The sequence below is a fragment of the Castanea sativa genome, chromosome 2, assembly GCF_040712315.1.
Source record: "Castanea sativa cultivar Marrone di Chiusa Pesio chromosome 2, ASM4071231v1".
NCBI lineage: Eukaryota > Viridiplantae > Streptophyta > Magnoliopsida > Fagales > Fagaceae > Castanea > Castanea sativa.
In genome coordinates, this window is record NC_134014.1 from 20,957,299 (window position 1) to 20,973,342 (window position 16,044).

A 16,044-nucleotide genomic window follows, 5' to 3' on the forward strand; every position below is an offset into this window, starting at 1 on the left:
GGTGTGAGGGGCAAGGACCGAGGTTCAAGTCTCCAAAAGAGAGTTTCACACACATATACACTTAGATTAAGCTAAAATAGAATTCTATCTTGTATAAAAAAATAATAAAAAAAAAAAGGAAAAGAGAAAAGAAAAAAAAAAAGGAAGGAAGTAAAAGACCTAAAAGACCATAAATAAGTGAGTTCTAGTTTACTCAATTAGTAAAAATTTTATTACCTTATAAGAAATTTGTGATTTGAAGCTTACCTACATAGAAAACAAATTAGTATCATAGTTTAATGATAAAGGTAAATTATCATGAAGCAAATGTCGGCCGAAATTGGCTTTTGCCCTTTCTTTTTTAAAAATCTAGCAAAATGCTTCACGTCTAAAACTAATTAGAGAAATGCCCTTATTTTGAAACTCGATTTTCTAAAAATCGAGTTCCAAATATAAAACTCGATTTTTGGAACATCGAGTTATAGCAAACATGAACTTAATTTTTTTTTTTTTTTTTGGAACTTGAGTACCATGTGAAGTACTCGAGTTCCACTTGAATTTTTTCAAGGAACTCGAGTTTCATGAACTCGAGTACTTCACATGGTACTCAAGTTCACAGAACTCGAGTACTTTACATGGTTCTTGAGTTCATGGAACTCGAGTACCAAATTTTTTTTTTTTATTTTTCAGTTTGCTATAACTAGATTGTCCAAAAATAGAGTTTTAAATTGAAACTCGATTTTTAGAAAATCAAGTTATAGCAAACTGAAAAAATTTTTTAAAAAAATTTGGTACTCGAGTTCCATGAACTCGAGTTTCAAAATAAAGACATTTCCCTAATTAGTTTCAAATATGGGGTATTTTACTGAAAAGTTTGGACAAAATGGGCAAATACCCATTTTCTCCAGCAAATGTCATATATTGAAATACTATCATGAATTATATTAAGGGTGTCATGAATTCACAAGAGCATTGGGTGGAAGAGGTGGAGGACATAGCTAGGGTAATAGTTGATTATTTTGATAATCTATTTTGTGCAGGTTCATGCAATCAAATGGAGGAATGCTTAAGCACAATCTCGACCAAAGTAACTCCAGACATGTAGGATATGTTGTCCAGGGATTTTACTGCTGCTGAAATCAAGGAAGCTGTATTCCAGATGGGACCAACAAAGGCACCTAGACCTGATAGTATGAATGCATTATTTGATCAAAAATTTTGGCATATTGTGGGTGGTGATGTAGTGAATGTTGTGTTAGATTTTTTGAATGATGGAGTTATGTTACCTGATTTAAATCATACAAATATTGTGTTCATCCCTAAAGTGAAGAATCCAAAGAAGATGTCTGAATTTAGACCAATTAGCCTTTGTAATGTCATTTATAAGATTATTTCTAAAGTGCTTGCAAATAGTTTCAAACAAGTGCTTCCTGATATTATTTCCCTCACCCAGAGTGCATTTGTGCCAGGTAGACTTATTACAGATAATATTATTGTGGCATATGAGGCTTTACATTCTATGCATGCCAGGAAGAAGGGCAAGACAAGTTCTTTGGCTTTGAAGTTAGATGTCAGCAAAGCATATGATCGAGTGGAATGACTATTTTTACAGGGCATTATGCAGAAATTGGGTTTTCCATAAAAGTGGATTGAGAGAGTGATGACATGTGTCACCACTACATCATTCTCTATTCTACCCAATGGAAAACCTTATGGGAATGTAACTCCATCTAGAGGAATCCGTCAAGAAAACCCTCTTTCACCATAATTGTTTCTGTTGTGTGCAGAGGGACTTACATCTTTGTTGGTAAAAGCAGAGAATGATGAAAAAATTCATAGAGTTTCCATTTGTAGAGGGGCATCGAAAGTTTCTAACCTATTGTTTGCAAATGATTTCCTTTTGTTCTGTAGGTCAACACAAAATGAGGTGGAGGTAGTTTCTGAGGTGCTTCAGACCTATGCTAATGCCTCGGGACAGTGCATAAATTTGGAGAAGTCTTCGGTCTTTTTTAGCAATAACACTTCAACTAGTTAAAAGCAAGATATTCTGAGGATCTTGGGGGTGCAGGAGGTAACCCAATTTGATTCATATTTGGGGCTGTCTACCTTAGTAGGGAGAACAAAGTATCACACGTTCTCATACTTGAAGGATAGGATATGGAAAAATTGCAGGGTTGGAAATGGAAGATGTTGTCTAAGGCTAGTAAGTTAATTCTTATCAAAGCGGTTGCTCAGTCTATTCATACTTACACCATGAGTGTATTTCAACTCCCTTTGAAACTATATGATGAACTAGATGCGATGTGTGCTAAATTTTGGTGGGGACAAGTAGGGAATGAAAGTAAAATTCATTGGCAAATGGTGTGAAAAGTTAACGCTATCAAAGAAGGATGGAGGAATGGGTCGTAGGGATCTAAGGGCATTTAATTTAGCTATGTTAGCTAAACAAGGGTGGAGGTTGCTGCATGATAATAATTATTTAGTATATCAATGCCTTAAAGCTAGATATTTTCCAAGAACTCATCTATTTGAAACCAAGGAGTCCCCAAAATGTTCCTTTGTGTGGAAGAGCATTGTGGTAGCTTTACCTATTTTGAAGTTTGGGTGTTGTTGGAGAGTTGGGAATGGCCATTTAGTTTGGGTTTTAGGGGATAAATGGATACCGAATTATCCAACAAATGCGCCTTTGCATTTAGTCAAGGATGAAGTTCAAAAGGTGACTGTTGCTGAATTGTATGATCAAGACTTGCATGCATGGAGGTCTGAATTTATCATGGGCATGTTTGAGAAAGAGGATGCTGAAGCTATCTATAGAATCTAGCTAAGTCGAAGACATGTGGAAGACATTATGATCTGGTTGCATCACAAGAAGGGGCTGTTTACTATGAAGTCCTCATACAAGGTGGCTAAGGAAGTATTGAGAGGAGGGAGTGTAGCCGAAAGTTCAAGGGGCTGTGTTAGGAAGGGAATTTGGTTTGCACTTTGGAAGCTTCGAATTCCAAATAAGATTAAAGTGTTTGGATGGAGAGCTTGCAATGATATTTTGCCAACAAAGCTGAATCTATCAAAGAGAAGAATAATTGATGATGCGATGTGCCCAATTTGTCTGAGATTTTCAGAATCAGCTGTCCATGCTCTTTGGGAATGTGATGCAGCTAAGGATGTGGGGTTGGAAGCTTGAAAGTTTTGCAAAAAAGAGGTTCAGACATGGCTGATATGCTTCAATTAATGGACTACTTGCTGGATCGGGTTAAGTCACAAGAAATGTAGGTAGTGCTAGTCCAAGCATGGCTGATTTGGAATCAAAGGAATAGGGTTGTCCATGGTGGTAAGTTTCATGATCCGAGGTGGTTGAACAACTGTGCAAGAGAGTTTCTTGAGGATTTTCGGACTACAATAGATTTGATGGGAACTGAACAAGTAATGTAGCCTAATCGGGATACCTGGCAGCCCCCTCCACAATCAGTCTTCAGGATTAATTTTGATGCAACATTGTTTTCAACCCTCAACAGTTCCGGATTTGGAGCAGTCATTCGTAATGAAAAATGTGAGGTTATGGTAGCCATGGCAGTCAAGGGACCTGAGGTATTTTGCAGTGAGGAGGCCAAATTACTTGCATGTAGAAAAGCCGTTGAGTCTGCTGTGGATGTTGGCTTCTCTGAATTAGTCATTGAAGGGGATAATAGCTTTGTCAGGAAAGCTATTTCAGCTCTGAAGAATGATCAGTCAATGCTTGGGAATGTGATTGGGGAAATTCCTCATTTGATTAGAAATTTGCAATGGGCTAGGATTGAATGTACTTGGAGAGGGGGGAATAGGGTGGCTCATGTGTTAGTTCAATTTGCAAGGAATATTAGTGATGATATGTATTGGATGGAAGATGTACCTCCAATAGCTAGGGAAGCTTTGTACCAAAATGCTAATTTTTCTAATTAATTGAATGGAATGTTTCTATTTCAAAAAGAAAAAAGAAAAAAGAAAAGAAATACTATCATGTGTATAAAAAAAACTAGTAAAAAAAACATAAATAAAAGTGCAAAATTGAATGAAAGAATAGTTATTTTATCAAAATAACTTAATGTTGAAAAATCAACTATTAAAAAAAAAAAAAAAAAAAAAGGGTCCGGTTTCGTATTTCTAAAAAAGTGCTGATTTTCATTGTTCAATCGATTTTTTTGTAAGAAAATTATTTCTTTCCTATCGATGGAATTTTGTATGGTTCATTGATTTGAAGGCTCAACCAATGATTTAGTATCGGATAATATATATATATATATATATATATATATATATATTTGTTATTTCCAATATATTTCCATCTAGTCCATTGTTATTGTCCTTATATTGGCTATTTGAATGAGTTTAGGCAGTTTTATATAATTTCAAATATTCCTATTTTTCTTGATTCTTTTTTCTAGGATTACTAATTTTAAATAATATTTCTTTGAGATTTATTTTTTCATTTGTTGGATTCTAGAACATTGTGAATTCAATATATTTTTTTTATGCGTTTGTTAGTATATAAAAAAAGTGAATCAAAAGAAAATTATCTCTTAACTCCCTCTACTTAGTTTGGCGTGAACTAAAGTTGTTTTTCGTTAAAATTTTCTAAAAAACAACTTCAGCTCACACAAAACTAAATAAAGAAAACAACTTTATTTCACGTTAAGCTAAATAAGGGAAATCAAAAGATATTTCAACTCATTTTAAAGTTGTTACCAAACATATAAAAATGAGACAATTTTCTAAAAAATGATTTTTGAAAAACGTTGATGTTAAAAAAACAAAGGGAGAGTATTTTCAAAGATTTAAAAACTCTAATAAAAAGTCATCTACCAGAATTTTCTATAAATTTAGAAGCAGTTTTATCATTAAATTTTATATTATTTAAAAGCAGAATTTTCTATACTCTACCACGTTATGCTCACATTATGCGACTCAATACAAGTATTATAAATTGTACGACAAAATTACACCATGTTACTCAATCATGTACATCAAATTTATTCACATAGTTTATAAGCAAAACTCCATCACTAAAGTTTTTAAAAAGATAAATCACTACTCCAATTAAATTTAATTATCAAAATTTTGAAGAAATTTAAAAGGAATTTCATTGTTTATTTTAAATTATTTAATAATCTGTTGTAATAATTGGTTTTTGATAAAATTTTGGTATTACATGATTTACATTAAATATGTGATTTGAAGAAATTTAACCAAAAAAACTTTCATTATTTATCTTAATAATAATATATATGATAATTTTTTGTTTTAATTAAATACAAATTGGATTAGTATACTAAACTAATGTAATACTAATATTGAAAAGCCAAAATATAATTTCAACTATTTTTTAAAGAGTTTCAACCTATGACGTTCGTTCCTGATAATAGCTCTTATCATCAGATCAAGACACTAATCGATTTTTTGTGTAAGCAGAAATTGAACCTTAAATTTCTTATTCAATTATCAAAGACTTTACCAGTTGGGTTAACTAGAACCCAGAAAATATAATTTCAACTTGTTTTGAATCTCTTCCTTTTTCAACACAAATAGGCCCGAATTTTGTAATAAACGTATTGTTTGACATGAAGCCAACTGTTAACAAGTCGATCTTTTTTTTTTTTTGAGAAACTACAACAAGTCGATCTTAATCGGTATGCCAATGTATATTGATATTAAGAGTGTCTTTCATCTATCTAAAAATAAGTGCCAAGTAATTCAATTAGTAAAACACTTTTAATCTCATTCAGAATATTTGAAACATTCTAGAGTTAAAGAGGAAAAACGATGTTGATTTTTATATCCATAGGCTTGATGGGCCTATGATGGACCAAAAGAATGCCCCACTGAAATTTACATTTTGTATATTTTTTTTTACATGGAATTGGGCCTATTTGGTGAATTTATTTTTATTGGCTTGTTTTATTTAAAAATAAGTTATATTGGAATATAGTTGTAGTTAGTAAAAAAAAAAAAGAATATTAAAATTTTTTTCTATTTAAACCGAATAAGTAAAATATTTATATTTTAAAAAAAGTAAAATAAGCATACCCAAAAAAAAAAAACTAAACAAGCAGAGTAACATTCATAAAAAATTTAAAAGTGACGTGTATTTTCAGTTTCAATGTCTTTTTTAAGTTTAGGGATGGGTATAGGAAATTACAGTCATGCCCTATCTTTTATGTGCTTCCCAAAATGGACGCGAAAGGACTGGGACCTTTTTTTTTTTTTTGGGTTGGAAAATGACAAGGACATGGTCACATAGCACTAAAGCAGTTTTTATATTTTATTTTTTGAGAAATATGGCAGTGTTTATATATACCGTCCAATTTGGAACTGTTTCAATTTCAGTGACAAGAAGACTTTATAAATTCATATTCCCTTTAGACAGAAGACTAGCAACATTTTTCATAACTAGTATTCATTTTTTGTGATCAGAGTAACATTGCTCTCTCTCGAAATACCATTAACATTTTAGTTATTTTACTTTCACTCACAAACATAATTATGATTTTAGATGAAATTTTTTTTCCCTATCGCTTACGGTTGACCATGTTAAAGTTATGATACAAAAGTTGTATTCACAAATTCTCTCCTAAAATTACTTGTAATATACACTAATTATAATAAATCTTGTTAACAATAAAAAAAACTGTAAGAACATTTTAGATGTACTTAGTTATTGTAAATGGAAACGGGGCTCTAGTAATTATTTTTCATTATTTTCAATAAATAAATAAAAAAGAGAAAAAAAAGTTTTTTTCATTGTGGGGGGTTCCTATCTTTGCCGCACCAACTCATTGGAGGAATAAAGGTACGGTGGCCTTCTCTTATGAACTGCCCTTCTCTTATGAATTGCGATTCACCCAAGTTCTTTTAGATACCTTGAAAAATACAACAAGGTATTAGAAATTACGCATAGAAAGGGTGCTTGCCAACATTCAAGTACTATCTCTAAGACTAATGGACAAGGTTTCTCTCTAAATTAATTTTTTAAAAATTCTTTAAATTCTGCCTATATTTTTATTATTAAATATGAATTTTGAAAATTTAACCGTTTGATTACATGTTCCTTTTATTTTTAACATGTATGTCAAATTTTGTTCAACTTAGATGCTATTTATTATTTAATCAATAAACTTATTTTTTATGCATAATTTTATAACACAAAAACTTAAAATTTAAATATGTGATTGATAATATAATTATTGATTTTTTTTTTTATCTTCGTGAAAGATATAATAAAAAAATGAAATCCAATATTTAGATTTTCAAAATTCATATTCAGTATTTTATATATATATATATATATATATATATATATATGAGGAGTTTGAAGAGTTTCTCTTTAAACTAGTTTTAAGATAAATCTTTTTCTCTACTTGAGTAATGCTACAGTCATAAAGTATTTTACAACATTTTTACAAATTATTGATGTGACAAATTTTTACTGGTTCTCATTTGGGCTCACTACAAACATAATTTGTTAGTTTTAAGACCCCTAAACATACAATGTTTAACCTAATTTCATTGCCAAGTTGATACTGTTAGGATATGTGCCCTTTAAATCCTATTATATGATGCTATATATGACATTATATATGATATTATGTTGTGATTAATAAAGTTGTTTTTATTATATCTAAAATGACGGTAACATGAATATTTGAACATTATCATATAGTCCATGAGATGCATAGTACGTGATTTATGTAATTTAGTCATAGAAAATATAAATCACAGGTTCTTTGTAAACTCAGAATTTTAGTTCGTAGTCAGTGATGAAATTGGGCATTTCATCTGCGAAGACTATAACATATCAACTAAAATGATTTGTCTTGATTATGGAAGTGGAGACTTCTAGTTGATATGTTGATATGTTTTAAGAGTTAAGACATATTGAACTGGACCACTGTGAGATTTATTATTCTATAAACAACTGTCAATTGAATAATAAATCTCACGACTTCTATTTACATGAACTCTTAATTCTACGAGAATAATGAACCTAATCATGAAGTATAGGTTACTTTGATATATCAAGAGTGAGATCTAAAGTCACGATTAAAATCCTCATATGTTGGGCAGCTACACTTAATGTTGATGGAACATATATTCTCAAGATAAATTTCATTATTTCTTAACGGAGATATAGGATATTCACTTGAGATAAGTTTAATGAGTCTGATTATTCAGAGTGTTAGGCCTAACTACTTTAGTAAAAAGTTACTAAAATATATATTTATGAAATTGGATTTCATAAATATATGATGAATAACTTAAAGGATTAAACCGGATACTCAAGGATTAAGTGTAGAAATCTTCAAAGTGGCAGTCAACATTCATCACTTTGTATTACTACGAATATTTTAATGAATGGATTGCATGTATAATAAAGTTTTGGGATGTAATTTATAAATAAGTCCTAGAGTGCAATTATATTTATATAGTGATATTAAATATAATTAATAGTAATTTTGAACTTGTTAAGAATTGACAGATAAGCCCAAGGCCTATTGGAGTTAGAGTTTTATTTGTTCTTTTTTGGTCTCACTCTAAGCCACATACTAAAACCCAATTGGAATGGCCCAAAAGGCTAGTCCAATTAGATAATCAATCAGATATAAGAAGGGAAACATACAAAATTTTGTGAGGAATGAAATGGTGTGTATGTGAAGTATAAGTCACTCTCTAATTCTCACTTGAACACATACGTGTAAAATGATTAAGAGACCACACTTCTTAGGCGGAAGTGAAATTGGAGTGAAGATTAAAAGTGTTCCCAAGTAATTCTAATATTTGGTTTTGAATTTCACCGCACCAATGTATGTTTTCTTGTTCTTAAATTCTGAAACTTACATAGTACATATATGATAACCTAGGTGTTAGGACATATGTGATTCATGTTAGGAACATATGTCAACATTTTATGTAATTGGCTAATCTTTTGACAAAACGCACTTCACTTGTAGTTGGGTAAATCTAGGATGTGTTTAATACTTCAAGAAACAAGGTTTCAAGTTCAAGTGTTAAAGCCATGCAAGTCTGTCCAAGAATCAAGTGAAGAAGTGTTGTTCATTAAACCTTGACAGCTAACTCGATAGCTAGTATCAATCGAGGTTTGAAAGAGTTGTTCAGCCCAAGTCTTGACAGCTGCTTAATTGCTAGGGTATTTGTCGAGATTTATGAAGTTCAGTTTTTCAAAATTGATTTTCATCCAATTCGTGAATATATGTTTGAGTTTTCTTTTCTCACAACCTTAAACATATATAAGGATTATTTTAAGGGCCATCAAAGGTGGCATAGTTGCGTGAGTATTGAGCAAAGTTTTGTTCATGCAAATTGTGACCAAAGACAAAATTTGTCATATTCTTCTTTCTCTTGAAGAAGCTATTATGTTTGTATATCGTAGGGTTTTGTGACCAAGCAATTTCATGATCTTCATCTTGTGATGAACAGAAGAACTTTGCAGCCAATATCCTTCTCAAGTTGGTGATTAAGTTAAGTACTGGGATCCGCACATCTATTGGTTAGTCACGTACTGGGAGCCGTGCAATACAAGGAGAGATTTTCATTACAGAACAAGTCCAATTGGGTATTGAGGTAAGGGTTCAACTATAGGTTGGTATAAGGTACTGAGATTCCTTTACTTGTAACCGCTTGTTGTGATAATAATGAATTCTCAGGAGTGGTGACTTTAAAATCACCTGGTGGGGTTTTTGCCTTGTAGGTCTTCCCCATTTGTAAACAAATCACCATGCCATCATATTTAGTTATTTGGTGATTTGTTTGTGCTGCCACGCATTTTGTATGATAATTTGATTAATTAATTAAACTCCGCTAATTAATCAATTAATACATTACAAGGGGTCAATACATTCTTGGCCTATCACTAGGAAAGCCAATGAAACAATCTAGTTTTAAGGTAAAAAATCTGGGGAAAACTATTCCAAGAAGAACAATCCACTATATCAAATAGAAGTTTATAGTCAAGAATATTTAATTCGTAGTAAACTTAACTTTGATTATCAAACCTAGCTCTAAAACCCTCAGATTTCTTTGATGTGGATCCACTCCAACATGAACCTCCAATTCATGCTTTTCATCTTCAGTATGCTTGATATCTGAAACTTAGGTTGCAACTTTATTCCACCGGTACTTGTAGTATGTGAATGAACTCTGATAGATGCTTGAAATGGTAGAAGGCACAAAACTCTCTCAAATCTCAAAAGAGTAGCTTTCCAAGACTTGAAAAATGTGCTGTAGGGTTTTCCTTATATACCAAGTAAGTTTGGACTGAAACCCTAAACGTTGGGCTACTGAGCTTTAATTCAAATTTGCAGATCGCGGTTCGATCGGTTAAGCTATTTTGAATTTCAATACTTGAATCCGTAGTTTGTATGTTCTTAAATTCTGACTTACAACACTTTGAGCAATGTCTAAAACACTTCATAGACACTAATTTCTATTTTTAGACAAGCTTATGTACCCGATTTGCCAACACACTAATAATTTAGAACTTAAACATTTATACTTAAATATTTAGAACCTAACATAATTTCTTTTACTTACCAATAACCACTCACTACATAGCACTAGTAATGGTGGATGTAAAAAAATACCTATTTTACATCCTCAAACACTACTTTATCTATTTTACCAACCTATCCAACAATATACCCAACATCCCAGTTTTTATTTTTGCATACAACCCAATAAAATAATATAAACTACCCTATCAACTCATTTTCTCTCTTTATTTTCATCTATCTCTTTCATCTTTTTTGTACTTTCATATACTTTTATATTTGCTTTTATGTTTAGCAACCATGAATAGTATTCATGGTTGCTAAAGATTTTAAGCAACCCACACCCAGATGGAGCTCAATTTGAGCGGGTGGGTTGCGAAAATAGCAACTTGGGGGGTTTTACACCCCCCAATGCTAACACTCAATTTGTAAAAAAAAATTGTGAAAAAAATTGTGTCTTTAGCATTTTCCTTACAAATATACATAAACTACAACCAATTCTTTTACTAACTATTTTTTTCCTTAATAATACTTATTATTAGAGAAAAGAACAAAACAAAACAAAGTACAAAATGAGGGACTAATACCATCTCTCTCTTGAAATTCCAAGCAAAACTCAAGGATAAAGGAGGCAAAGGAATTCAAAATAAGTATACTATTATAGTCTTAGTAATAAATTTACACTAGACCAATGAGGAGTGGTATTAGAGTTTTGGAGTGGTTGGACCATGTTTAGAGCACTTCTTCACAGATTAAATGATTGATACGTACTTCTACAGTTCTACTACGTTTTCAACAACTAGGTAAGTTGTTGAAAAACATAGTTTGTATCGCATACAAGACATACACAGTAAAAAATTAAAGGATCTACTTCATTCGCAATTGTTAACATGTACTATGTAAGTTTCAGAATTTAAGAGCAAGAAAGCGTACCTTGTTGCGGTAAAATTCAAAACCAAATATTAGAAGTACTTAGGAACACTTTTAATATTTACTCTAATTCCACTTTTGCCCAAGAAGTATGGTCTTTATCAGTTTACATGTATATGTTCAAGGAAGAATAAGAGAGTGACTTACTCTCACATACACATCATATCATTTTACAAAATTCTGTATGTTTCTCTCCTTATATTTAACTGATTATCTAATTGGGCTAGCCTTTTTGGCCCATTTTCAATTGGGCTTTAGTACATGGCTTAGAGTGAGACTAAAATGGAACAAATAAGACTCTAGCTCCAATGGGCCTTGGGCTTATTTGTCAACTTTTGACAAATCCAAAATTACCATTAATTATATTTAATACCACTATATAAATATAATTGCACTCTAGGCCTCATTAATAAATTATATCCCAAGACTTTATTATACATGCAAACCTTTCATTAAAATATTCGTAGTAATACAAAGTCATGAATGTTGACTACCATTTTGAAGATTACTACATTTTAATCTTTGAGTACCCGGTTTAATCCTTTAAGTTATTCCTCATATATTTATGAAATCCAATTTTATAAATATATACTTTAGTAACTTCTTACTAAAGTGGTTAGGCCTAACACTCTGAATAACTAAACCTATTAAATTTATCTCAATGAAATATTTTATATCTCTGTTAAGGGATTATGAATTCCATCTTGAGAATATATGTTCCATCAACATTAAATGTGGCTGCCCAATATACAGAGGTTTTGATTGTGACTTTAGATCTCACTCCTAATATATCGAAGTAGCCTACACTTCATAATCAAGTTCATTATTCTCTCAGGATTAAGAGTTGATGTAAATAGAAGTCGTGAGATTTATTATTCATTTGACAATCATTAGGAGAATAATAAATCTCATAGCGATTCAGTTCAATATGTCTTAACTCTTAAAACATATCAACATATCAACATATCAACTAGAAGTCTCCAATTCTGTGATCAAGACAAATCATCTTAGTTGATATATTATAGTCTTCGTAGATGAAATGCCCAATTTCATCACCGACTACGAACTAAAATTCTGAGTTTACAAAGAACTTGTGACTTATATCTTCTGTGACTAGATCACATACTATGCATCTCAAGGACTATATGATAATGTCTAAATATTCATATTACTATTATTTTAGATTACAATTAAACAACTTTATTAATCATAATATAATGTTATACATAGTATCATACAATAGGATTTAAAGGGCTCATATCCTAACATAGGTAGCATTGGCTTCCGTTAGGATATGTGATTGGATGTTAGGAACATACGTCAACATTTTATGTAATTGGCTAATTCTTTGACAAAACACACTTTACTTGTAATTGGGTAGATCTAAGATGTGTCTAATACTTCAAGGAACAAGAGTTCAAATACTTCAAGGAACAAGAGTTCAAGGAACAAGAGTTCAAGTCCAAGTATTGAAGCCATGCAGGTCTATCGAAGATTCAAGTGTAAAAAGTGCTATTCATTAAAACTCGACAGCTAACATCTATCAAGATTTAAAGAGCTGTTCTAGCCCATGGCTCGATAGCAACTCGACAGCTAGGATATCTGTCGAGATTTATGAAATTTAGTTTTTCTGGACTATTTTTCATCCAATCCGTGATTATGTGTTTGAGCTTTCTTTTCTCACAACCCTAAACATATATAAGGATTATTTTAAGGGCCGTTTCAGGTAACACAACTAAGAGCACAATTGCACAAGAGCATAACTCCATAAGTGTGACTGAAAACCTAGTTTGCCCTAGTTCTTGAAGAAGTTGTTGTGTTTGTACACCATAGGGTTTTGTGACCAAGAAACTTCACGATCTTCATCTGTTGAAGAGCAGAAGAAATTTGTAGCCAACATCCTTTTTAAATTAGTGATTGAAGTCGCGTACTGGGATCTGCACAATTGGTTAGTCACGTACTGGGAGCTATGCAATACAAGGAGAGATTGTCACTACAGAACAAGTCCAATTGGGTATTGGGGTAAGGGTTCGGCTGTAAGTTGGTATAAGGTACTATGATTCCTTTACTTGTAACCGCTTGTTTTGATAATAGTGGATTCTCGGGAGTGGTAATCTTAAAATCACCCGGTGGGGTTTTTGCTTCGGAGGTTTTCCCCATTTGTAAACAAATCACCGTGTCAAATTTAATTTTCGCTGCATTTAGTTACTTGGTGATTTGTTTGTGCTACTCATTGCATGTAATTGAACCTAATGAATTCACTTGGATAATTAATTGATTAATTCATCACAAGGGATCAATACATTTTTGGCCTATCAAGTGGTATCAGAGCGGGCACACTCTGATTAGGGTTTAATCTTTGTTGTGAGATCCATTGACCCCTGTTTGTCATGGATAGAGGACAATCTCTTATTGTACCTCTTTTATTTGATGGAACTAACTATGCATACTGGAAAGTACGCATAAGAGCTTTTTTGTAGTCCTTAGATGAGAAGGTGTGGCAAGCTGTGGAGATAGGATGGACCAAGCTAAAGGAAGCGTTGGCCGATTAGAATGATGCAAAGATCAAGGCGGCTAACTTCAACATCAGAGTATTGAATGTTTTATTTAGTGCGGTCACAAATGAGGAGTTTAAGAAGATTTTCTCTACTGAAACTGCAAAGGAGGCGTGAACCATTCTCTAGATAACCTATGAAGGAACCAAGGCTGTTAAGGATTCAAAGCTTTAGAGGCTCACTACTAACTTCGAAGAAATCAAGATGGAGCAAGATGAGTCGTTTGATGAGTTCTATGTCAGGCTTAAGGACATAGTAAACTCAGCTTTCAATCTAGGAAAAACCATTCCAAAACCCAAGATTGTGAGAAAAGTGTTTAGATCTCTACCAGAAAGATTCCATGCTAAGATCACAGCGATTGAGGAATCAAAGGACATTGATAAAATTTCTTTGACAGAGCTTGTTGGAAATCTGCAGACCTATGAGTTGGGTTTGTCTAGGCTCGGGAAGTCAAGCAAGAGCAAGAGTAAGAGCATGCACTGAAGGCCAAGAGCAGCGATATGATGAGTTTTTCGATGATGAAGATTAAAAAATGAAGTCCTATATCACCCAGCAATTCAAGAAGTTCATGAAGAATGCCAATGCAAAGGGCTTCAACAAGGACCATAGGCAATCAAATTCTTCACAGTCTAAGAGCCAAGACAAAGGGAAGAAGGTTGCTAAGGATAGTGGTTAATATACTGTTCCCTTAAGACCAAAGTGCTTTGGGTGTCAAGGCTTCGGTCACATGAAACAAGAATGCCCCCTTATCTCAAGTCTATTGGGAAAAGCAAGGCACTTGCTGCTACCTTGAGCAACACAGAACCTGAGGATGATTCCAACAATGAGGATGACGAAATTCTAAATGCCTTCACTACCACAGTCAATCCTACTGAAGGGATTGTTGAAGATGTGGATGAAGAAGAGGAATTGGTGGAGTCTAAGTTTGAGAAGATGGATGGGCAAGATGACATCCACACCACCTATGCAAAGTTATACAAAGTCTCAAAAAAGCATGAGAAGTTGTATAGGTTGGCCACCAAGAAGCTCAGTGATTTGGAGATTGAACGAGAAAAACTTTCCACAAATTTTGATGAAGCTAATCAGACTATTGGAACACTGAGGTTTGAAAACAACTTCTTAGCTGAGAAGACTAAGAAGCTTAAGGTAGAACTATTTCAAGTGAAAGCTCAGTTAGAGAGGACTTCAAGTGCAAAGCTTGATGAGATGCTCAGCATGCAAAAATCTACCTCCGATTGAACCGGTTTAGGGTATGATTTTTTTTTTTTTAATATTGCTTCTTCTAGTACTACTGTGTTTATTTCTCCTACTAACAATATCAATTTTGAGAACAATGATGTTAACAATGTGATAGCTAGTGAGAACCTAGACAAGGATAAATCTATCTTAGGAGCACCCCCTAAGCTTGCTAAGAAAGAAACAAAAAATCCTAGGGCTAGGGAGAGTAATGTTCAAAAGTCCAAAGAGAAGAAGCAGCATCTCTGTCATCACTGTGGTGCAGCCGGTCATACTCGACCAAATTGCTATAAGTGACTAGCTACTCAACAAAGCAATGGTATGGTCGCATCGGGAAACCCAAATTAGCTTCTATCCTCTTTTGCTCCTCTTGGAGATCTCTTCAAAGCCCTCATCTTCCTTTCGAACTTGAGCAATTTCAATTCTTCCCCCTCACCGCTGGTACATGGGTTTGCTCAAAAGAAGGGTTCTTTCAAAGTGTGGAAGGAAAAGGGCTCCAAATGATTCTATCACTTTTTCTTCTTCTTTTTTTGTGTGCATTTCTTGTGTGTTTTTAAGTTCTAAGTCAGTTTAGTTTTATGCATTGCTTTGTTTTGTTTAGCATGTTTTTGTTTGGTTAGTTTTTAGTTTTTGCTTTGTTTAGTTTTTTTTTTTTTTTAATTGAAAAATACAAAAACAATGTGTGTATGTGTATATTGATTCTTGTGAACCTTAAAATGGCCATTGAAACAGAGTTTTCTAAACTTTGTATCTCTTATAACTTTGATGAGCATCTCTATGCACAACTAAGCAAGCGAGCTCTGTGGCTC

At 32.8% G+C, this 16,044-nt stretch overlaps 1 protein-coding gene across 1 annotated transcript; it reads left to right on the plus strand.

Annotated features, from left to right (window-relative positions):
* Window positions 1-3,186: 3,186 nt before the first annotated feature.
* On the plus strand, window positions 3,187-3,915 carry LOC142625046 (uncharacterized). Its single transcript, XM_075798755.1, has 2 exons — window positions 3,187-3,245; window positions 3,492-3,915. Exons 1-2 carry the CDS (start codon window positions 3,187-3,189, stop codon window positions 3,913-3,915), a joined length of 483 nt encoding a protein of 160 aa, XP_075654870.1.
* Window positions 3,916-16,044: the final 12,129 nt, after the last annotated feature.